This window comes from Argopecten irradians, chromosome 8 (assembly GCF_041381155.1).
Source record: "Argopecten irradians isolate NY chromosome 8, Ai_NY, whole genome shotgun sequence".
Taxonomy (NCBI): Eukaryota; Metazoa; Mollusca; class Bivalvia; order Pectinida; family Pectinidae; genus Argopecten; species Argopecten irradians.
Window position 1 is genome coordinate 15,456,470 of NC_091141.1, and position 23,733 is coordinate 15,480,202.

At 33.0% G+C, this 23,733-nt stretch overlaps 2 protein-coding genes across 2 annotated transcripts; one reads left to right on the top strand and one right to left on the bottom strand.

Moving 5' to 3' along the window:
- Positions 1 to 7,400: 7,400 nt before the first annotated feature.
- LOC138329473 (uncharacterized) lies at positions 7,401 to 17,525 on the bottom strand. Its single transcript, XM_069276498.1, has 2 exons — positions 17,447 to 17,525; positions 7,401 to 14,518 (listed from the first exon to the last, which is right to left on the bottom strand). Exon 2 carries the CDS (start codon positions 14,502 to 14,504, stop codon positions 12,624 to 12,626), a length of 1,881 nt encoding a protein of 626 aa, XP_069132599.1. The 5' UTR covers positions 14,505 to 14,518; positions 17,447 to 17,525; the 3' UTR covers positions 7,401 to 12,623.
- A 221-nt stretch (positions 17,526 to 17,746) lies between these two features.
- Positions 17,747 to 23,025, top strand: LOC138329474 (uncharacterized). Its single transcript, XM_069276499.1, has 6 exons — positions 17,747 to 18,167; positions 18,962 to 19,122; positions 19,469 to 19,653; positions 20,780 to 20,915; positions 22,195 to 22,324; positions 22,793 to 23,025. The coding sequence occupies exons 1-6, from the start codon at positions 17,780 to 17,782 to the stop codon at positions 22,879 to 22,881; spliced, it is 1,089 nt and encodes a 362-aa protein (XP_069132600.1). The 5' UTR covers positions 17,747 to 17,779; the 3' UTR covers positions 22,882 to 23,025.
- The last annotated feature ends 708 nt before the right edge of the window (positions 23,026 to 23,733 follow it).

Below are 23,733 nucleotides of genomic sequence, written 5' to 3' on the forward strand. Positions count from 1 at the left end.
AATGAAACACGTTTAGTATGAACACGCTTATAATGATTTTTTTGTGTTACGAACTTATTTAGATTCTCCAACTCTTCCCCCTCTTCTTCTATGTAATTTTTGTAAATCATAGTACGGATTTTACATAGCGAATTAGTGTCTATAACGAACCCCTCGGCTGAAAGATAGTGTGATTTTACAATTTTAGTGCGAACCCGTCTTTTGCACCCTTTTGAGGAAAGGTTTACCTGAATGTTATCACTGATTTCTTTGAAATTGAACATGTATGAACTGACACAATGTAAATGGATTTTAATGTTTGCTTGTTTCCGTCTCTGTATATTCATACAGCAAAGTTTTTAGAAACCACCAACAAAAATTGTTATACGTGTAATTCGAATTATGTTTATAACGAACAGACTCAGAAGGTCCCCAAATATTCGTTATAACCGTGTTTTACTGAATATATAATGGGATAATAATATAATACGAAAATATCATAGCGACTATGGTGGAACGAAAACCAGCTTTATGATACATGTGATTGACTGATTGCCATTAAAAGTATCATATTCAGTATTTCAACACCAACGCGTGAATTCCAATATCTCTTACAGAGCCATCTGTTGCAGTAAATTATGAAAACATTATTCAAAACGACAAATATATATCTCCCATATTGAATATTTTGTTTTCCAATCGTTATCGTATTTCAATAGATTCAAAACATGTGTTGTACAGGAAAACTTGTTGGTACTAAAATAAAGGCGAGGCGATATGCAGCCATCCGGAACCTTCAGTATCTACATTATTGTAGCATCTGGTCCTCCGACACAGTTACGGTCGGGGTGATACTTGGGAGCCAAAGCCTGTGGGTTAGGAGATGCTTACATTATATCATTTTACAGTATCAAATCACAATGTGGTACAATACAGCAATATCTCATGATTGAATTCAGCAAGAATAATCAAACTGTGATTATCAACAGTTATTAAATTTCGCGATTTTCATTTCAATACAAGTTCGCGAAGATTAACATTTGCGATTTCCATTTCAATACAAATCCGTTAAGATTTACATTCGCGATTTCCATTATCAAAACAAGTTCGCGAAGATTAACATTCGCGATTTCTATTTCAATACAAGTTCGCGAAGATTTACATTCGCGATTTCTATTTCAATACAAGTTCGCGAAGATTTACATTCGCGATTTCCATTTTAATGCAAGTTCGCAAAAATTTACGATTTTCGTTTCAATACAAGTTAGCGAAGATTAACTATCGCGATTTCCATTTCAATGCAAGTTCGAAAAGATTACCATTCGTGATTTCCATTTCAATAAAGTTCTCGAAGATTAACATTCGCGATTTTAAAGGAATGGAAATTTCTATCATTTGGTGAAATTCGCGAAAGTATATCGCACGTTAAAGTTACTTTACTGTATACTGTTAAAACATGAAATGTTCGTTGTATGACAACGTTGTTTTCTTGGTTTCCGTGAAACCACGAGAAATATAAAAACGAATTTGTTTATATATAAAATTGTCCCTATAGCTTAGCCGGCTAACCACGGATATTCCTAACTACGAAATAATATAAAAACTCCAAACAACAAAAGGATGTACGCACGAATATTTCATAACATCCAGTAGTATATTATTATATTTATATTATATATATTTGTCAATATCAAACCTTGCATGTAAACTTTTCTCGTACATTTGTCATTTTATGTTGATCTGTAACTTTATTTATGTTTACAGGTAAATATCTCACTGATGAGCCAAAAGCCCTAACAGAAATAAAGAACTGAGAGATAGGTCCTGCCTCTTGTTTTGTATAACGAATATACTTATCCGGCCTACTATACCTTTCGGCCAGATGACACCATTATCTGTGTTAAGTCTTTTGAGCTTCACTAGTGCAGCTACTTGTTTTGATGTGGACGTTCCTGCTCTATTCAACACGACTACGGATGATGGAGACCTGCATACCTTGGTCACGAAAGCGAGCCGAGTAGATGACAGGACCAGGAATTGGTTGTTTTATCAGTATGGCTTTTCTGGGAACTCTGGATTTAATCCTACTTAGATTCTATCATATGACCAAAACTCTTAAAACTAACGTTAAATATTTTTAAGTTACCCCAAGAACAGAATGCTTTCTTTAATTAGAAAACAAATGAAATTCTCGGAAATGTTTATTTGTTAATCACATAGAAATATTGAGATTTATAACAAGATATCTACAAGTTTGTTAAAAAAAAATACATAGAAGATGCTATTTTTAAACAGGAAAGAATATTCCTTATGAGGAATTTAAGAAATCCATATAATTATTATGCATGTTGCATAATAACACCAAGATTATTCACATTTATATTATATATATTAAACTAAAGTAATAATATACAGATATGTTTGAGAGTATCGCCCGTAAAAGTATATATTCTTATACATAATAATAATGCAATAATGTAAATAAGCGACACAAGTGTGATAAAAATCGATAGCATCGTTATCATTGTAATAGAACCAGGTTAATAATTTGCATATTACAGATGTGTGTTTGAGCTCTAATAAAACAGTCGTGTGCTGCTAAATATCATATACATTGTTGCTTTTCAGAGAATGTAACAGCTTACACTCGTTTTCAAACTCCTGATATTTGTTTTTCATTATTTCCTTGCGTTTACAACGCTCGACTCGTAAATTGAATTTTAAATTTCAATTTTCATTTCGTAATTTGCTATTAAAAAACTTTAACGTATCTCTACTTCAGTCGATTTAAAATTTCTATCAAGAATTTGATGAGTTCCTTTATCCAGATTGACAGGGAATCTGAACATGAACTTCGACAGCATTGCTTACATACATAATACATTTTTATCCTTGTTTGAATGAACGTTTATCAATTGGCAAAAACCGGGGTATCATGAAAGCATTTAAAATGTTCTTTACAATGGTTTACATGTGTAATACGATTTTCCAAAATTAACTTTTGATACGTAGTTTTGCGTTGCATTGCAACAGTTACTACGATAAATTAAATAAACAATTAAAATCCGCTGAACATGCAAATAGTCAGATTTAGAAAATTGATATGTTACGTATTTAGATTTTGACATACGTAAATTATGAAGATAAACACAGTTTAATGATCACATCTATGTAATGACAGGTACGAAATTACGATTGGTTATATTAAATCACTTTAAAATAAAAATAATCATTCATGTTTACTTCCAAAATAAATATTCGATAACTTTTCTAATTTTGACCCTGAGTTTCTATTCTAAAATTCTTAATTAAAGTGAACCCACAAAAATTGGAGTATTCAAATGAATAGTAAAGTATATTTTGTAATACGGCATCGAATATTTTTGTGTCAACGTCTTTGGCATCTAAGTCAGATCATAGAAAACCTAAATGGGAACCGGGTGGTGACGATAGAAACCCCAAGTATATCTACAATCAGTCGTATAAATTTAATTAAACTTCTTTGAAATTTCTGTTGCAGTTTTACGTATTAACGGCTTGGCAGCAATGACCATATATGGAACACGGTGGTCAGAATAGAATATGTTTTCCCGCTAAAGTATCAACCTAATACTTTTATTACGCATGATTATATAATAATACAATTATACAATTATTTCCTGTTTATATTCTTTAAACAACAAAAAAATTATGATTCGTGAAATCCGAAAATGTTGATTGTTCTTTCTTGTTTGCTGTGTATATGAATTGGCCAGAATGGATATACCTGTAACGCTGATTAGAAAACATCGATAACTGAGAGTAGAAATCATACGAAAAATCTGACGACCTTTTTGAAAAGGCATCTCACTTTAGCATTGATACAGGAAATTTATAACAACATAATGCATTGTAGGTTCTCTGTCATAAAGTCAAAAATTAGAAATAGGACTACCTAATCGTGGTAAGTGCATCAAAGGACAGTTCAAGTTAAGGAAGTAGTCAATTTTAATTGATGACCTGCACTTAATACTATATAAATCCTGTCAGTCCAACATGAAAAAGGAAATCTCAAAAAGTAAACAACACAGAAAATAACGTTATACCATTTATTTGAGTTGTTAAAGTTGTATATATACAAAGCCTACGATATAACATACAACAACCTTTACTCCCTAGTCAGTACAAATTGTCATACAAGATCATTGCACTATATGCTTTAAAACTAGTCAACAAAATATAGAAAATAAAAACACACAGAACCGTCTATAAAACACAACACGAAACACTGACTTTAATGGAACTGAAAATGTGTCCTTGGTCGTAACAATGACGCGATCATCTATAGTGATATGGGTAACATTTTTTCATTCAAGTGACGTACCGTAACAACGTGAAAATAACTTAAGTGTACATATGGATCAATAGGGTTCGAAGATAAACTGGTTAATAGAAATACTGAACGCGTGATTTCAAAGATTAAACCGTTCAAATACAAAACAGAATAACTTTATAGAAGTGTACAGACAGTGATATTAGATTTATAAACAATTTCTCCACATTCTTACAAAAAGGTATAAACCATTTAATGTAGATTATTGCACAGAATTACTTGTGTGACATCGAATTGTCAAAGAGAATATTTATAACAATAATAGCAATAACATAACACTTTACCTTCTTAAATTTAGACATCTTTACCACAATATTCGTAATTTTAGACAAAGTGCAAATTCAGTGTAAAATGTTTTTGTTATATAATGTAATGACTACACTAAACATATGAAATGAAAGAAATGCAATTATGTAAATGAAATGCAAATATAAAAAAAAACTCTAGCATAAATCATTAATGCTGTGTGATTTATGAATGGACATATTTTAAACAGATATAAAATATTTACTATCCGAGTACCGAGTAAAAGTAAATTAAGTAAATACTTTAGTAGAAAGATTTGATACAGACGATTTATTGTTCATATTCGTGTATAAAATGTTGTGTTTATTAAGTTGGTAAAAAAGGAGTGTTCGTAATTAATTTTTGAATGATTTTAGAACTAAAATTCTAAATTATAAAAAATTGTGACTATGACAACATTTGAAAACACTTATCACAATACTGTCCCCAATAAATTCCTATTTTTGACATCCGGGAGTTTACCTCCATTAATGCTCTTACAGGCAGAACAGGTATGAGAGGATCTCAGAAACATATTCTTTGCAAAGTCGTCATTCTAATCTTGCTAATTTTCACAATTTTTAAGGACTATTGGTTCGTTGAATATAATGTCAATAAAGGATACATAATTATGGTTGTAACTAATTTGAACTGAAAAGGTGAATAATTATGATTGTAACCCATTAGTACTGAAAAAGTGATTTTAATGCAAATTTAATGTTAACAGATCGCACTAAGCTATTAATACCAAGAATGACATTCCACGCAAACTCATTAGCTTTTAGAATTCATTTGTGTCCTTTTCCACAGTTTCTATTTATTATATTCATTTTATTATAATTGTTTTGCAGCAGTTAATGCCCTCATTGTTTTCGTGCCAAGTAATATCGACTCCAACATTTATGTAATTGTCTCCTGTCCTATATAGGTGATCTTTGTGAGTAGTCTACAGAATATTGCATTTTTGTAAAACTGTAACCGCTACACTAGACAGCTGTCAGCTATAAAACTGTCAGCTATATATGTGTAATATACAAGTATCTGATGTATCATACAAAATGCAAATTCAATATTGATTTATATATATTTCATAGCGCTGCAAAATCTGCTACGAATTGTACTAATATGTCACAAGTTTGAATTCAAAATTCAGAATAGAATGCAGCGCCTTAGGTAAATCACGTCCAAATAAAGGAGATAATTTAGTTCTGACAACAGAACTTGGATAGAGGCACTATACATGTACCATGATCATTCACAGTGACTGAATAAAAAATTCGCTGAAAAGGGGAAACATTTTTGCTTTGATGAAGGAAACTTGTTTTAATAGAATTTAACTTTGTTTTAGTAGTTACACATTAAGATGATATACTGTGACTAGCACCATATAATTTACAAAAAGATCTATCATCGAGACAGATCTATACTTAATGTGGTCACTGGCAGCATAGGCAAATCATTACAATGAGACATTTTATCTTTAAAAGAGAACATTTCGCAAATATTTAGGAACGTTTTGGTTTTAGTGAACTTGGTACAAATGCACATTTATATTCTCAATAATGAGCTTCGTTCTAGTTATTAAACTATTTTAGAAATAGTGTGAGGTCATGCATTGACCGTAAGGAATCAGACTACGAACATCACTATGAAATGCTGACAATGACAATATAGTCTAAAATCTTTATAATGTATCAGGTAACATTCATTCACACAATTTTTTTTTTGTACGTATTGTGTAGATAATGATTTTTTTAACAATATGCATTTAACATGCTAATATGACACACCACTTTGTAACTAAACACACACACATGAAATGACAGGTAGATTAATCTATTGGACCCTCTAAAACAATACTGCAGTACTATAGAACAGTCAATAACATACACTGATCCCCAATAATGTCAATAGTAGTCTTACCAATACGAGGTTGAAATTCCAAATCACAATTTTCCTGTTTTCTAAAGTCTAACAGAATTATTAACCGTTAGTAATGTGGTAGAATTCTTGACATGATCTGTATAATTTAAAATGACGAAAAGCGATGAAAAATTACTCATTTCCAGCTTTTTTATATGCATTCTACTGAATGTGAATGGAGTTCGTAGAATATCTGAAACAGGTTTGTATTCCTCAACTTTGAACAAACGTGCAGAGTAAAAAGCTTCATAATGAGGAAAAACGGTATAAAGCTAGTATATTAATAATCCGAAATAAAAGGCCAAAATAAATTCAAAGTAAAATCAAAATCATTTCTATGGAATATATATTCAGCCACTATAGGGCCTTCTTCAGTCCGAAATAACACTAACACAACGTGTTCGTCTACATGTTTGTTTACATCTATTGTGTGCAGGTACGAAATGTCTCGGCCCGTTTGATGTATACGGCGGGTTATTTCGACCCAACATGCTATGTGCACTTAATCAACCCCAGTGTTTAAACGATGGTTATAACCGCAAGATACTTTTTAAAAAGCTTCAATGTTGTAAATGTAGCTTGATTTTTTTTTTCAACTTCAGATAATATTTCCTCTGATCGATCTTCATTAAAACATAATATCTCTATCAAAGTAGTCAAATATACATATACAAACAACACATAATTATGATATGATAAACAACAGAATGTAAAAGCATGCAATTGATAATGTACATAGTCTTTTGTAAACAAACAAGCACCATGATAATAAAGTTCAACAGTAGTACTGGGTTTTACTACTTCGTGGGTTAAAAGAGCATCTACAGGAAGAAATCACTACAGGAAGAAATCATTACGAAACAAATACAACGTTTTGCTTTATGTCATCTCATTTTCTAGTAACATGAATGTAATTGTATTGCATACAATGCGTGAATTTATTTGCACTATATCTGATGTACAATATGGAACTTTTAATAGAGGATCTTACATGAGTGACTATGTGATATGGAATATAATTTGATATTCCACAAACCTTTTGACGAGTGGCATATCAAATCATTTAACAAGTTTGATGAATTTCATATCACATAGTCAGGAGTGTAAGATTCTATTTATCACATAACTTTCATTAATAGAAATATAAGCAGTTTAGCACAATTTCAATGTTCTGTTCAAAACTTAACAATTCAGGAAAATATGCGTTGGCATAGTCAAAATTCATTCAATGACATATTATCCCAAGCCAATTCAGGTTTGACAGTATGCATGTACTGCAGAAAGCACTAAAAGAAAGATAAACACTAGTAATATTATATTCATATTTTTTGTGATAGCCATTTCCTAAATATTTTATGCGACATAAAAAACATTTGTTATTGATGAAGACATGCTTTTTTCTGTACATATGGACTAATTTACCAGCTGTTGTATACAGGCCCATCCATCACCTTCATTTAGTGTGACTTTCTATATAACCCACAGATAAACCAGTACAAGTCAGCTACACTTCTATAAGAAACACTATTGCCAGATCTTGTTGTGTATAATAACAAAGTAAAAGATAGCACTAACACACAAAGAAACAATATCAACAAGTTCATTATTCATTTGTAGTTAATACACCAACTGCCTGTTCCTATTTGTCAGATCTAAAACAAACAGTATAAGCTATGAGATGCAAACATCTTGAGGATTCCTATACTTATATAATTAGTTATGGCAGTAATTCACCACTTTAGTTCAGAGTGGTGCAGTCTAGGATAGAGATAAACCTAGACTACTATTAAGTTATATCCTTTATAGATTTAATAGTGCCATGCCAAAATATCACCCCACTGTTATTTTTCTCTAAACATCAAATTCTATATGTTATTTTACGTTTTTTCTTCATTTTACGTTTTTTCTTTGATTTTTCCTGATCTCATCTATTGATGAATTTTCATCTTAATTGATGAATTTTAACCAAATTTGGCATACAGTATCTGTAGAAATGTATGCATTTCCATCTAATAATATTTGCATAATTTATGATATTTCATATTCAAAATCTTATTATTTGTATGCACTGCTTAAACTTTTTAACGTCATTTCCTTCTTTGTTTTTACCAAAATGACAATTAATAAATTTACTTGCTTAGAAGACATGGTTTTCTAAAAAAAAGAATATAACAGAAAATTATGGTATATACATACAAATATTGTGAGGTGAAAAAGTAGACAATTCCTATAAGTATACTAACCTTGGTTGAAATTCATCTATAGATGAAATCAGGAAAATTCATTGAGAAGTTAAAATATATTGATTACATTGGGATATTAATATTTGAGACATATTTTGCATACACTTATGCGCATATTAATTTTAGACATTGGTTATCTTACATATCTAGGATGGTTTTGATATTTTCAGTTAGAAAATTTAAAGTATGTGATGACTTCTTGTTACTCATGGCATATCTACATTTGTATTCCTAGGTTTGCTGCTAACAACCGCTATTTCGATGCTTATGTGTCTACTTGAAGAAAAAGTCTAACATTAAGGAATTCCACAAAGCATTGACTTGTTAAATTAATGTGTTATTATTACATATTCACGCCCAAATTGCACATCCCTAGGGCAGCTAAAACATTTAAATCATTCAAAAATAAATAAATTATTGCTTGACATATTTGATTGGTTTAAGTGAAATTCATTATAAGGGAATCTAAACATGAATTTATCAAAATGTACAAATTCATCATTGTGTCAAATCAAAAGTTGTCTTTATTTACATATTACTTTTCATTCTATTTTAACTGCAATTACTCAACAAGTTCTAGTACAATTTTGCTGTACCAAACTTAGTTATTCACAGAATGTGGAGATATCATGATCATAAGAAGAATATATTAATGTCTTGAATCATTTCAAAGCAGATCTAGACTTTCATTGTAATCTTTGAATCATTCTAAAATTTCAATATATCAATATTTCATGATGCATACTAACAGAGAAGGTTTTAAGACATATCTAAACTATTACAAGATTTTCAGAAAAGTAATTTTGGACAGTTAAGTACGGTACAGTTCAATCTAATTTTAGCAATATCTAATCTGACGTAATTACCATACATACAAAAAAAACTTTTACGAATGAGTATTTCATTAAATCAGATATTGAACAAAAATATATTTATATTCTACCTTAGTCACTTCAGTTGATTTGAAGCATTTTCATTGGACAGAGATATTCATCCTTACTGGTCAACAAGGAAATCAATTCATCCTTACTGGTCAGGAAAGAAACATTATCAACATCTGAGGTGATAAAAAGGTTTCAAGTAAATGAATTCTAATATATTTTAACACCTGAAACTTAAAATAACAATAGTTTCACAAAGTTGATAAAGACATTTAAATCCTACTACTTTCATTGAGATAATGGTCTTCCATCACTACTAAAACACAGACCTGTACAATGATAACATTACAACATCAATATACATACCAGTCTACACAAATCTCTGTTACATACTGGGCACAATACCTTATCTAAATATCTGGCATGTTACATATATAGCTGTGTTCAAGCTTTCAGTTTTATAGCAACAATAATTTATTGATAGTTGATCATTTGTTTTGAAAAATCTTTTTACAATATATCACTGCGGTTTCTTTCATACCTTTAATTTGTATTATATCTAATTCATACTGGTGAAGAAATGTTGAAAAATCATCGTCTTCTTTTATGGCTTAATATAAAGATTTAGAAATTACAAGCTATTATGAAAGCTGAAGAGGACTTAGTCTTTCTTACATATTGATAGCAATAATGGTGAAGATCTCTTAATTACATGACCAAAATTTTGTCTTATGTGTAACGATACCATGCATTCTTAGTCTAGCAACATATGATACACACTACAATAGCATTATACAGATACATTATTTCTTACGAGCATATTTTGTCACTTAAGGCAACCTTTATTACAGGTTAAGATTACATGTAATATTTATAGCAGTATACACTGACTCATTCACTCCAGGAGAGACATTTAGACTCTTCTTAATCAAAGACTAGACCAGTCCATTATGTCCACTAAGGAATAAATGAGTTAATTATATTTCACTTATTTGTATATATATGGCCAATATGTGGATTCTTCAGAATTTGAAATCTCTGAACATAAATCATTGACAATGTCTAAAAACATCCTTTCTAAACTATTTACAATTATAGATACACATGTATCAGGTTGTGCTTGTGAAATTCAGTCACAATAAAAATAATTGTTCATATTAACATTACATAACAAAACATTGACCAGCAAATTCTAATAAAGAACATGAAAATCTAATATTAATTATAATATAGTTCATATCGCACATTTAAAACATTTTCAAAAATTGTATAATATATTTAATTCTATATAAAATTTTGCTGCATTATAATAAGTCTGGCCATAGGGAACAATAGAATTTTAAAACACAACCTTTTGACCTTTTGAAAAACATATAACTTTTACTAAAGGACAAATATATATGTCCTATATGACATATATGACATTTTGGTGAAATTTAACTAAAATCAGAAAAAAAAAACAGATATCTTTATAAACAAGATTAAGTGCGGCACATATAACGTACTGAAGGCCTAATTACATTATAGACCTACAGATTTCTGAATAAGAGGTCTTCAAATTAATGTATAGAGAAGAAATTTCCATCTGATTTCAGTACTAGTACTAAGGGGGATAACTCTTGCAGTAACAGGATACTAATAGGCTGTTCTGGGCAGTTAATGTTAAAGTTTCTGTTACGAAACACATTATTTTTTTTTTACTTTTAAGGGAACACAAATAAGCTCAATTTTCAATCAATAAAATCGATATTATTTCATTCATGACACCAGCAAATTTGGACTCAGCAAGATTTTACATAGCAAATTATTAGGTAGCACAAATTGAATTTAATAAATTCTTAATCCAATTTGAGATTTTTAGTGCAGAATTTAACCTTTTTGTATTTTTTCTAAGAGGATATATATAAATGATCTTAATAATTTAACAAGACCACACACATGTGTCCAAACATAAGATATTTCTGGTTAATAACGCAAAATACCAATAATTCAGAATGTGTTCATGATAATACACTTAAAATGTAAAAAAGAACATTGATCACGTTCTAGAGCAATGGTTTCATTGTTAAGAAAAAAAGAACTTTGAAAAATCAGATCATTCTATTGAGATATTTTGCAATTAAGCAAGACAAATTGTTAAAATTAAGGCAGGATTAGCTTGACAATTGTGTTAAAGAGATGTCACCATGGGTGAGAATACAATTTAATATCTATAGGCATTAACAACTCGCAGAGTAAGGAAATTTAGGGGTTGTCTTCCGATATGAATTTCTCTTGTAGCCATGGTCTCTTCAAGGATCTAGCTGAATCTCAATGGAAATGAGATATGTGTGGTTATGAATAAGTTTGAATAGAATACAGTATAGGAGGGACATAATTGATGTTGTGTATTTAGCAAATTTGAGGGTGAGAAAGTCTAGGTAGTAAAAGAAGGAAATAGTCAATTTGAAACCAAGGGTGGGATTGAACTGAGGATAAAAGGGAAGGAATATTAAACACATAGTGATAGTAAACCCTGGAATAAATCAAGTGTGTGCTTGGTATTTTAAGGAGAACTAGGGATGGAATTTGTTACAGAAGAAGCTCAAGTTAGTGGAAAGGCAAAGCTTAAAAGAGTGAAGCTAAAAAAGTTAACTCTGGGTCTCACAGATGCAAAGAATGGTCAAAACAAAAAGAGAAAAATAATATAAAACCTTAACTGAAAATACTGACAAATAATCTGTTCACATTAAAAACAACATACAAAATTAGAGTCATTCATATAAAATTGTGTACAGACTCTTCGAGAAATCCTTTGGCTTAGCTTTTATGTGGAAAAAATCTTCAAAGATACCTGGTTGTTCATTCAAATATGGTTCACATTATGATAATATTATGGATTTTAAAACCATTAATTACAAAATTTCAATACATAAATCTTTACCAAATCAAAGCATCAATTTAATTGTCTCTCAGCATTTCAGTCTGAGGTTCCTTTCTAATGAATTCCAGCAGTTCTTCAAGGTTACTAGAGTATCCTGCCAGATTGTCGTCAAGGTAACTGTCCTCCAATGTTACCTTATTACCTGGAATCTCTAGCTGAACGACTCCACTGTCCCCCAAATCTTGCTTCAAATACACAGTACCATTAATAGTACATTTCCTGTTTTCTTCCACAATTTCACTTTCATTTCGAGGAGAGGTAAAACTTTGTAAAGATGGTGCGAGAATGGAGTCCATGTTAAATTTATTGGTTTTGTTTTTTCTAATTGGGCTATCAAGCTTAGATTTTATCCCAGAACTCCCTATCTCTATTTGTAGACTGTTTCCATCTGAACGAATCAAAGCATTCATCTGGCAATCATCAATACTAATGACATCAGGCTCAAAATCTGATGATGCCATGCTCATTCTGCCAGAATCATCGCTCATTGCCGACCCTGGTCTCCGCTGGGATGGAGAGCTATCCATACCTAAAGGTAAAGGGTAGGCCACTCTAGAGCTGAGGACATTTCCATATATCTCCTGCATCACTTGGGCATCCGAACCCAAATTCTGGGACACAGGAGGACAACACCCGTTTTTTGGACACCCATTAGATTGTTCACAGCTGGAATAGGTTGGAGTGAAGCCCCAGGGCTGGGTGTGACCACCCTGAGGCTTCAGGCCCAAATTTGGGGGCGGTGGGGGAGGTGGAGGTGGCATACCCATCGAACCAAATCTTGGGTAGTGAGGCGACGTGAAATTCTGACCATACCGTCCCGGAGGATAGCCATAGCCTGGAGGTAGTGGAGGAAAGTGTCGGAACACATCAGTGCTGTGTGAAGGAAAGAATGCTCTTGTCTGACGGTCTAGGGAGCCAAGTACAGAAGAACTGTCCACTGAACTATTAAACCCAGCAGCAGACATAGGCGGTGCTATACCATGAGGATAAACACAGGAGGAAGGGCCACCAGGTGTCCTCTGGGAATCTGGCCGGCCGTATGGAGGGAAGTGTACATCTGAAAGTTCTGGTGGATCCTTTAAACCAAAAGGATGTGGTGTAGAGTGGACTTGGTTATGAGACATACCTAACATGTGCTGACTTCTAAATTCACTAAAAGTTCTCTCATTGAAGTCATTTATTGCTGGCGGAGGAGGAGGCATGACAATCTGATGATTATGAGACAAGGAGGGTTGGTCCACTAAGCCAGGCACTCCCGGCACCATGGGATGCTGGCCGATCACTGACGTAGAGATGGCAGGAGAAGTGGTGGAAATCCTGTGAGGGGCATGTCCCGGTGCTGGAGGGGCAGAACACGGGCCTTGTGGTCGAATTATGGGCTCAAAGGATGGAAATCCTTGCCCAATAGGATATGGAAAATGATCAGATAATTTTGGAGGCATTATTGGTTTGGCAACATCACTCCTGTTCGGTGGAGACGGACCATCCAGAAATCGGCTTGGTCCCGCAGCAGGAGGGGAGGATATGTCACCATGAACTTCTTGAGAATTTGGGGACAGAACACTTGAGGCTGATGGTGCAAGAGGTGTCTCCTTTGGTCGCGAGTACGGCTTTGGCTTTGACCGGAGGTACACACACTTGCGGTACATACAAGTCTGTTTCAGTACGTCCCTCCTGACACAAAAGTGACATTTGTTGCAATTTTCCTTCACCTGACATGGTCCACACTGTCCACATCTTCGTCTACGCTTCAGTCGTACACCTCTGTCAAATGATCCATCAGGAGAAGTGTAGTAGTCGGGACTGGTTGGGCTTGCCAGATCTTCCTCCTCCTTTACGATGTATTCGCCGTCACCAGTTTGTATGTGGAGTGGAAATTGGCCATTTCCATCCTCCATTATTTGGCCCCAATCTGATAAAATAAAAAAAGATCCATTTATAAAATAAAAAAAGATCCATTTAAAACCATGGTCCTTACAACCAAACCATGTCATCACATTAAACAGAGGTATATTAAAGCATAAGTGTTGATTTTATCTGCATGGGCACATTTGATTTACATATACAAAGTAAAAACACATTCGTTTTGCATGTAAAACCCAAAAAATACAGTATACCCCTGGAATTTCCTTTCGACTTTGATTGGAATTTAGAAGTACATTAAATTGACAAGTTAAAGTCTTTTAATAAAGTATGAGATTTATGTTCAAAATGTACCTATTTGCTTATATACATGCTAATAATCACTAATATGAACATTGCTCGGATATCAAATTATCAAATCACATTGCATTAACATACAATCAAAGATACAGTGTAAGTTGAATCAATCAGATGATGAAAACTAAAACACGTGTTCGAGCATATTATTTATTCAATGACATTTGTGAAAGCATGTAGGTATAACAGGAAAATGAAAATGCCAATTTAATCTAAAAACAATTTAAAAACAACATATGACCACCACATTTTGGTTTTAAAAAAGTGCTACTGAAATATCCCAATTTTTGGTTTCCTTTTTTTTACCAGCAGAAAAATTCCTATTTAAGAATATGAATCCACTGTAATTTCATGGTCTATAATGCTTAATTGTTTTACTCTAGGAAACATCCAGATCTTTAATACATATGTAATACATTAAAGATACAAATCGTTTTTAATCTATTATCTCGCATTTTTGATATATGTGTCATCTAAACTTCATTGTATCTTTATTTCAAATACAGATTGTGCATGAAAACCAAGTAAACCTCTTAAAGTAATGAATAAGGGTACATTGAGAGACAACTATCAACAATCACAATGTTATTTCAATTTATATGATTAAACCCATTATCTTTTATGTATATTTAAGTACTAATCAGCAACTAGCCTTCAATATGTATATTTGTATGCATATTTGGAGTGGGCTTATTCATAAATTGTAAGAATTAACTTGTGCGTGCCCAATCCTCTTTGTCCAATATATATATCAAAATATGTTTAAATCAAAGATGCTCCACCGCCGACAGAGCATAAATTACACTTATCATTTGAACAATAACTAATTTTTAATCGTGTATATGTATGTGTCTAATTAACATGTGCAATCAGTATGTCATTCCATAAAGAGCATAGTGCCATGTAGTTTTTTCGGGACGCAATGAATTATTTTTAATATTTTTATCTTGAAGTACAATAAGAAGCTCAAACTTTTTGATGGTGGCAATGGTGAAATTAATTAAAGTAAATGACTTTTGTAACTCAAGAAAAATACTAATTTATAGTATGCTCCTGTTTTGATTGAGAAAAAATAAATCAAATGCTATTCGTCAGCATTTCAGCATCTTGATAGATTATATTGAGTCTATTAGACCAATGTCCTGTACCTACTTAATAATGATATTGTAATGGGAAATGGGGAGATTGAAAAGCATCTGATTATCTAAACAGAAAGGGGAGCAATATTACAGACTGGCAGCTTTGTTTTTTAGAAGAATTTTCTAAAAAGAGGTGATCTTTTTAATGTTTAAAATTTCTAAAGATAATTAACCAAGATATTTTTTACAAATAATCTAAAGAATTTTGCTATGAATATTGAATTTTTTGGTTTGTGCAAAGGTTTAAAGGGAGATAACCACTATAATGAAGTAGAAACAATAGTGTTACAGATACAAAATTAATTTTCAAATTCCATGATGGTATGACATTTCACCATGCATTTTTGAAATATCACCTGGGAATGAATTAAAAAAATATTACAGTAATGTTTTTCACAAAGTGGGAAAATATATACCATTACTTTTTAAACTTTTGGAAAATTACAAACAAATCTGGACAATTCTTAGAGTATAATGAAATAAATCTTTGAAATGTTTAGGCTTCAATTCTTTAGATTAAATAATACCTAAATCAATATAAATTAAAGTTACCTTACATGTGCATTTGTTATGGGCTTTTAGATTTAAAGTCCTATTTGGGAAAATGAAGCCCGGAATCTGGAAAATATGGTATCAATTTTCGATAGGGAAATGGAGTAGGTCTCATTAGTTTACATTATCAGACCTTGTGAAAGCCAGCTGGTAAAAAATCCTGACCTGGCATAATAGCTCATGACTCATGTTCATCATTTTCTTTTCGGACTTGTATTCATGCAGCTGGACTACATGTATAATATATTGTAAAAAATTTACTGTGTACATGATGTGTGATATGTGTCAATCATTTTATTATAATATTGATTAGCACACATTGTGGATCAGTAGAAATATCAAAATCACCTGTTCTATAGAATGATAAGTCGTTTCTAATTCTATTATATTCATCAAGTGCAATAATGAAAGTACATTGTATCCTAACTTCATCTAAATATATCACTGTAGTTGATTATCAACACCCTGGTGCGTCACTTAGGGGTCTAAAGCCCAGCAGGTGGGTATAGTTTACACGTATAAGCGCGGCTATCTTGGTCAAGTGTGAAAGCAAGCCTGGCCAGTCAAGCCAGTAGTACTACTGGCATACGTACACAGGCTCATAATACAATAATCCTATACATCGACCGCTTTCACTAGCATACTCTGATGACATATTACCGAAATTTCAACGGTTTCATTAAAATTAGTAATATCAATGGTCAAAAGGGGATCCAAAATAATGCTATTTAGAATAAAATGGTAGTTTCAGCGCAACCAACTGTAGCATGCATAAATAGTAGTGATATTGCAAACAGCAACATCATCCATAAACGCATCCTAAATATTTGGATTAAGAAGATGCTTTTAAATAACCGTCTATATATATCGTTAAGATAAATGTTGTAGGATAATATGCACCGATATTTATAAGGATAAACTATACTTACGACACCAAAATTAAACGATATTCTTGACAACTTTTCTCATCCTGCTGTCATCGATATTCGCCATGCTTGTTTACTTGATTAGTGTAGTCAAATATAGTCAATAAATAAAAAAAAATACATTAGAGCAAAGAAAAATGGCATGAGATATATACGCGATACAAATAAATTTTATATTGAAAATACACTGAAATGTATATCAACAATTCTTTCTTTTAAAAACAATGATGTCAAACTATCGTTACTTTTGTTCGACTATTTTAGTCTTCCGTTCATCCGTTCGGAAACTACCGAAATCATTAAAAGGATGCGAGAGGCTACGATTCGTTGGCAGCCATGGACGCGGAAGTGATAGCACACATTGAGTTTTTGAAGAACAATGTTTCAATGTTACGGAATTTAGGGAAAGAATGGGGTATGGAAAACGAGGAAATAAATTCATGTATAGAAGAAGTCATCGCAAATCGAACTGACAAAACCATATTTAAGCCGACAATCAAGTCAACCGGCAGAGACATATGGTCAGTCATTCGATTCAGCGTCAAGTTTTGGTTGATCGTTTTCGGCCTTATATTTGTTTGCTGTGCATCGCTATTTGTCGTTGTCAGTTACAATAGTGATGCAGAGAATTTTATCTCAAGAAGCCTGCAACCTTTTGGATATGACATATTCAGATATGTCAGACTGTCAACCCTTCCACTCCATGACATGTTCAACATAACTGGTATGTTTATACATAATGACATTAACAGTTATGGTATCCTGTACAATATATATCTGTTTCCTTTTCTCCACAATAAATATTGTTAAAACTTAGTGTGAGCTTCACTGCTGCTATCATCAAGTTCATATAAATATATGTTAATCTATGAACATGTATCTACAACTGTACGCATTTCATTTCACCAAGGACGTCTATGAGAAGGATAAGTCACACCACAGGGCCTCGTTACTATTGATGATATATATAAGATAGGTCACGTCTATTTACATACATTACACGTGTAATGTATGTAAATAGACGTGACCTATCTTATATATATCATCAATAGTAACGAGGCCCTGTGGTCACACTGGGTTTTGGGGAAGTCCAAGGCAGGCGCTTTTGTGTTTGTGCACTGACCGTGACGTTGGGCGACGACTGATTTTCCTTTGATATCCGCCGGTGCAGCCTTTGATGTAGCTTGTGGGTGCGAGGGTTACCGTCTTACTTTCTGAAGCGGGGCCGTCATTTCATGAGCTGTCGATTATTTTTAACGAAAATTTAAGACATATCCTTTAAATATTCCGTCTTTAAAGCAAGTAATATACGTCGTGAAATTTAATAAACTTTACAATGGTGTTTCGTTTGACTCGATAAGACAAGTATTTGTTGAGGAAAACGTTTTTTATTCCCGGTTCATAGGCGTCTCGCGTGGTGTTTAGTAATGTAAAGAGACAGTCACGAATCCTTCTCACTTATAAATCCTTGATTTCACAATTTGTTTTCTGATCAAATTGCCTTTTGTTTTGGTACAGAGTACTATGATGCAGAGTGTATACTGTACAATCCTTATTTCACTGAGCCAGAAATTTCCTGTGTATACTGTGAGGGGACCACATCTCTGATGACATTCCAGACCCCCAATGTCAGCCTGGTGGCATTGCTGCTAGACAATAGACAACCACTCTTGCATCAGGTACAAACTATACATTAATCTGAATTTCTATCCCTAACAAGAATGTATTGTTATAAACGACTTCTTTTTATGAATGAATATCACTCATACAAATGTAATTAGTTTGAAGTATCATTATTGGTTGGGATTAAAAAAAATTTAAAATAAGTTGGGCTGAACACCCCCGCCACCTCAACCTTTATTACTGAAATCAACCAGTTAAGTAATACAGGCCTACTGGACCCCTTTTCTTAATGGAACTCTGATATTTGACTAAAATATCATAGTGATTAATAGATAATCAATGTCATTATTATGTGTTAAAATCTTTAAGCTAGAAATAACATTGTGTGCTTTATTTTTTCAGGGTGGATACCCTACAAAGATAACATATAGTAGCCTACGTGACACATACCTTCATGACAAAGATGTGTTTGTCGGAGAACCTCACCAATTAGAGACCACCAATGATAGCGTTCATTCTCTCCAAGACCTCTTTAATGCTGATATGGAGAACATGATCAACACCACAGAATCTTTAGTGATCAAATGGTATTCATAATTGACTTCATTTGAAATCTTTGTTTTTGCAATTGTACTGATTGTAGAACGAATATACGTACCCAGCCTGCTATACCTTTCGGCCGGGTACGAATTGGTCCCTATGTGTCGTAGTGGAGCACTGCCTCCAAAAATCACTCGGGGCACAGTTTTCTATACTTTTTTGTAGGTTTCCAATTATTTTATGCATATACATGCATTTATATATTATTTTTGTCCAAAACAAACATAACTACCATTCTTAATATCTACCGTACTACTCACAAAACGTTATATTCATGATTCCTGGACTTAGTGTAAAAATCCCCTTCAGAAAGACCTTCATATGTATTACGTAAAAAAATAATGCCTCGGTGGGAATTCGATAATCTATGTGGTTCAGTTTTATTGCCTAGTAAGTAAGCGATATCGAACAAGTAAGATAAAATGCAAATAAACGTTTAATAACGGTTTGCATATTTAATCATTACTTTGCTCCATTAGCAGTAATAGGCACCAATTGTAGCTCTAAAGACGATACCATTTTCTGTCTAAAAGTCTTTTGAGCTGCAATATTGCAGCTATACTGATTGGTGTATGAAAAAAGCATAACGCCTTAAACCATAAATGAGGTCCTAAAATAAAAGTAGGGTCCATCTGTATAATTCATTAATTTTAATGGACTTTTAACTAAAAAGGGAGTCCATTTTAAAAAGGATATACATGTAGGAACAGCATAAACGCAAACCCTGTTTTATGATTTTAAACTTTAAAATTAATGAAATTCCATGAATATGTCAGTATCTTCTCAATGTTTATAAGTTTCTATATTCTTTGAGCAGAAGTCTTTGGAAATTATTGAATTATCTAATCTGAGGTTAGGAATTGATTTTAAGTCCAGGTTTTTGTACAAAATCACGTAAAAAAAAAACATGAAAAAAGTTACATGAAGTTATATCACACAAATACATGTACTAGATGCTTGCATTACAATCAAGAACAACCAACACGAGGAGGTAACTCTTTAAAATGCAAACACAGAACATTGCAGTTACTAGAACATATTACTGTGTTTCACATCTATTTCCAATTGCATAATTTGGGAAGGGTTCTAATTGTGTACTTTTCCCATTTTCAGGCACCTGAAGGGGGTACGGAGCAGCAATCTGCTGAGGAAGTTGTTTCCTCGTCCTGGTGTTATACCTGCTAACACAGAAATAGCTGTAGAGAAAACACTGTATATTGATGGGCCAGGCTCACAACACTACCAAGTGGTAAGCTAACACTTCTATTGATTCAAGTCTACAGAATAAGGTTTCAGGGTTTGTGAATTCAGTTAAATCATTATTTCTTTCTTTGATTTTAATGTTTTTTGGGTGGAATCATATCTCCATCTGGTCAAATATATTCTTTAAAAATGTTTTCGAAATAATAAAAATATGTTAATCTTGTCGCCTTCAGTGTTGAAAAGCCATCACAGATTTTCTTAACATTTGCATGGTCTGTCTAGGTATTGAGGTTCAATTTCAAGAAAATTGTTTTCTTGGGGCTGGGGTTAGGGGGTTAATCTCCATCTTTTTTCTTATGTCTGGAGTCATATTTTAATCAGAAGCCAAAATGTCATAGCAAACTCTGGTGAGGAAATAACTTACTACACGTGACATTTTCAGAAAACAAATCATCTTGAAAAGAATTACATCAGAATTGTTATTGTTCATAATAGAGTAAGAAAAAATAATTAAATATTTATATCAAATAACGGTATTTATTCTATTGCCATAATCATTTAATCAATCTCTGCAGTGGCAAACACCACGAAATCGTATCCGGAAGCTTACAAAAATAAGGCTTCGGTGAATTGCATCATACGATGGCTAGTTAACGAAGAACACTCTAAATGAAGTCAATTTCAGGTTAATGATGCAAGCCTTGATGATTCATTTATCCTTTACCCAACAATATAATTAATACGCGAAATATATCAAAATAGAGATAAAATAAACTCATATGCATACTGAAGAAATTAATTGACATGCTGAAATATGAGAGAGAGAGAGAGAGAGAGAGAGAGAGAGAGAGAGAGAGAGTAAGCGTGATTTTGTACGGCCGCCATGCTTGTTTACATACAAATGCAAGTAGGCTTACGTAATGGCAGAGTAAACAACAAAAAGAAACATGACCAAATCCATTTTACTCAAGATTTTTACATCATTGTGAGTGTTATTTATTATTAATATACAGTACAATTTACAGACAGATTTCGTGATTCCAATCGATCGAAAAGCATTACCGTACTTAATTAGAGATCGATCGTATACACAGATGGGTGCATGGGCCTTAGTAGCGGCTTATTTACCGGTGCGACTTATATGTGTACAAAAACTGGGGAAAAAAAACGTAAAAAAGGCCTTTGCGGCTTATACACAGGTGCAACTTATTGTCTGGAAAATACGGTAATTGTCATTACCATGTTCTAGACTAGAGCTTAACAATAATTTTTGTGGTTATTGTACGCTATACTAGTGTTAATTTAGTTTTTCATCTCTGCAATAGGTGCGAGGAAAGTTTCCTTATGCAATGTACGTCCAGGCCAGTGGTAACAGGAAGGCGGTTCTTAGACCTCGAGACAGCTGTCAAACCTTCTGCCAAGTCATCACCATCAGTCTGAAAGAAAAGGACATTTGTATGTACTCGTGGACAAATTATTGTTATTAAATGAATTAGGAGGGTGTAACATGTAGTGTTGATTATATCCAACAAAAGCGTTAAAAGTTTTCAGCCATTTTGTCACAATTCAACCTCCTTTCCCAAACTTGAATGATCCTGTATTGAGTTTTATCGGCTAATAGTAAGTGTTATATTGGTTTTTGTTTTCAGTTTTAAAAAACTCGTTGTTCCTAAACATTGCTAAGGGGAAAACTATTTTGATTATCTGAGCAGTAAAGAATAATTTCCCACTGTTCAAAATAAAGCAATGATTCTCTTGAACCGTTCAATAAAGCAATATATCTACTAAATCGACCTCCTACTTTCCATAGAATATTATACTGCTTTGTTAATGAATACCTATCTACTACTAGTCTACAATGAAGCTATGATTATATACAGCCTCATTGATTTTATCCTAACTTACCTACATTTTGTTTTGCAGTGTTGTTTGACCAAGCTCTGTGGCATCTCTTCCTACTACCAAACCTCGATGGGACTGCTGTTGGCTTCTCGAGTACATTCACGGAATGATTGATGACATCTATTGGATCATAATGATTAGCTTTACTGGACTGAAATGTATCAAATTGAGAAAAATATTTTGTCACTAAATATTTTTGTCTATTATGAAAACATAATGTAGAAAGAATAGATACAATAAAGTATTCTTATTGTTTCTTATTTTATAAACCACTGATATACTTAAGAAGTAATTTTGCAGGTTCTCAATAATATGATCATAAAAGGCAACTAAAACCTTTGGCATCTTACCTTTTCTCTTCCCCCGACGTCTTTCCTGACACCTCACATCTTTGCCTTACGTTGAGCATTCACCCTTGTGAGCAAAATAAAGCTCTGGGCTCTATAGATGTGGTAGCTTTAGCATAAAGTGAGTGGATGATTGGATCACCCGTTGTCAGTAAAATGTGACCGGATGGGTGTGTTCTCTCCAGCGTCTTTGGTGTTATACTTCATTGAGATGAAAATAAGACTTGACACTTTTTGAAAAGAGACACAGCACAAATATATATTCCACATCCTAACACAACATACAGACATTCACACACGCAGCACATTACACTACAACTTGTACAAATAGTGACAGTGCAATGATAGTAGTCTGCCAACAACTATATGCTACATGCAGATGGTTGGCGTCACACCCTCCCAACTTGATTGATTGATTGATTGATGGGGCTTAACGTCCTTGTTCCGGTTATAACCCATCCTCGATACTCCAGGGGTTCCGATCACTTACGATCTCTATACCCCTGGACTATCTCATAGTAAAACTGGAGGCAACTGGAAAGAACAGGTAATTTAGTCCTTTGATATACATCAAAAGAACCGTATAACGGTACACTGTGGTTGACTGTATGACTC